The sequence below is a fragment of the Bombus bifarius genome, unplaced genomic scaffold (assembly GCF_011952205.1).
Source record: "Bombus bifarius isolate JDL3187 unplaced genomic scaffold, Bbif_JDL3187 scf7180000009424_frag, whole genome shotgun sequence".
Lineage (NCBI taxonomy): Eukaryota > Metazoa > Arthropoda > Insecta > Hymenoptera > Apidae > Bombus > Bombus bifarius.
In genome coordinates this window covers 1,030-3,140 of record NW_022885108.1, presented here as the reverse complement: position 1 = coordinate 3,140, position 2,111 = coordinate 1,030, and the positions used below count along the sequence as shown (strand labels likewise).

General features: G+C 37.2%; 1 protein-coding gene across 1 annotated transcript; it reads right to left on the bottom strand.

Annotated features, from left to right (window-relative positions):
* Positions 1-511: 511 nt before the first annotated feature.
* LOC117215157 lies at positions 512-1,461 on the bottom strand. The gene has a single exon (XM_033461579.1). The coding sequence runs from the start codon at positions 1,099-1,101 to the stop codon at positions 598-600; it is 504 nt and encodes a 167-aa protein (XP_033317470.1). The 5' UTR covers positions 1,102-1,461; the 3' UTR covers positions 512-597.
* Between the last annotated feature and the right edge of the window lie 650 nt (positions 1,462-2,111).

Below are 2,111 nucleotides of genomic sequence, written 5' to 3'. Positions count from 1 at the left end.
TCATGACAACAAAAGCATTGCCTGTGCATAGTGCAGTGTATCAATGTGCACTAAAAATGCAAGCAACGTGACGATTACTTTTAGAACACCACAAGCACCACGAAAACACAATCAAGATCAAACAAGATCAAGTTCAAAAGTGAAGTTACGTGAGCTTATTACTGCTAACGACCAAAAATTGAATTACGATCCCGAGCATCAACTCGCTGATCTTCAAGTAGAATGTTCCGTCAAAGACAGGACGACACAAGAGCTCGAGAAGCACATAGAGGATGTCACGTCGATTCGGGGTAATTTCACGTTCCGCACGCAAGGTGAGAAATTCGTACTTAAATTTTGATTGTTATTAGAAAATTTATTGAACACTGACAGAGTAACGATACAGAATGGTCAAACAGCACAGAAAAGAATGTTCTTACAACGACTCGAGAGGTACTTTTTTATATCAAGGACCCGGCTCCTGTGGAGGGGCTATCGCTGGATGCCGGTCACATAGGGTTTCTATTACTGCTTAGCCATCATTTTGCTGGCCAAGGTATGTGAGACATAACCATCCTTTCGTTGCGTTCTCACGACCACCGTGACATTCCCCCCTCCTTAGCTTCGCTTTGTTCCGCTAAAGCGTAAGGCTCTGGTAGGGCTTCTAAGTTGAATGATCCCCTCATCTTCGTCTTCGGTGATATTTTGGAAGGTGACCGTCCTTGGTACTGTTGATGTTTGATCGATCCTATTTACGCGAGCGGTAGGGCAGAGTATTTTGATACGTACATTTTTAGGAAATGATCGGCGTAGACATTCGAAAAGTTTACATTTGTACATTACATATATTGTTCCTAGTCCTAGGGCTATGATTCCTAATATTTGTAGTGTGGATATGCCATATTCCTTCAATGAATTTATGCGTCGCTCAAATTGCAGGGTACTGATTTGTGTTTGTAATGTGTCGAGGTTGGCTTTATATTGGTTAAAATTGTGAGTTACTTTTGGAGCTGTTTCTAATATTTTCTCTAATATTGGAACATCTGTTTCTTCGAAGCTGTATATGCTATTCTTAAATTTGATTTCGTAAGAGATATTTTTATGTGATCCTCCTATTTTCATAATATTATGATCGTATGTGATTATGCACCCGGTTTTACTGCTAATTAAGCTTGGTTGTCTAATTTCTAGGATTTTATGTGTCTTACATAACACGTCGATTTGTACATTTTTCGCAGGAATAATAATATAATGGTTTTCCGTCTGCAAAGGTACGAACGTCAATTCTTCCAGCTTGAAGACAGCAGTCGGGCAAGTTTTGACCGTCTGTCGATTAGTAATTAATTCTGATCTGCATTCAGGTGAATTGATTCTATTGTGACTCGGTTGAGTTCTTTTACAAATGTGGATGATTGCCGTTCGTTTACAATATTTGTTTAAGTAGTGACTATCGACAAAGGTGTATTGTTCTGAGTCGGTTAGTATCAAATCAGTTTCTATTACAGGCGCAATGAATACAGAGTTTTGTTTGGAAGGTATCGGTTAAATTTTAGTTATTTTCCATTCATTGTTTTCCAAAAGCGGCACAGTTATTGTATATATAAGTTTGTTATCTCTTATCCATACCTTTAGTTTGCTTAGATCTAGAATTAGTTGAAAGTTTTGAACTGAAGGTTCGATATGGTTAGTCATAAAGTTTTGTCTCGTTATTTGGTCAAGTGTTTTTAAGAATTGTTCGGGTTCTATAACTTGTGGGTTTATGATTCCTTGTTTCCCTAACATAACAGTGTTAAAAATTTCGTCGATGTTTATATGGAGTTCTGATATGGTAGATTCGGTTTGAATTAATAGGGAGACTAATATTTCGTTTTTTTCATTGTGGTTTTCAATCTTGTGTATATCGTTGGCTAAGTTTTCAAGTTGATTTGTTTTGGTATTGTCTAGCACGCGTTTGATGAGTGCGGTTTGGTTACTAAGAATTGTTTTTATTTTATTGTTGGAATCAAATAATGTATCGATGTTCTTGTTAATGAGTTCTAAATCGTTTTCGTCGAGAGTTCCGAATAAAGTTTTGGATACTGAGCCTATGACATTGAGCAATCCGCGTTTGCTTTTATAACGCAATAATAATT

Excerpts from the sequence above, each read along its gene's own strand:
- LOC117215157 (XM_033461579.1), bottom strand. The coding sequence starts at position 1,101 with ATGAAAATAGGAGGATCACATAAAAATATCTCTTACGAAATCAAATTT.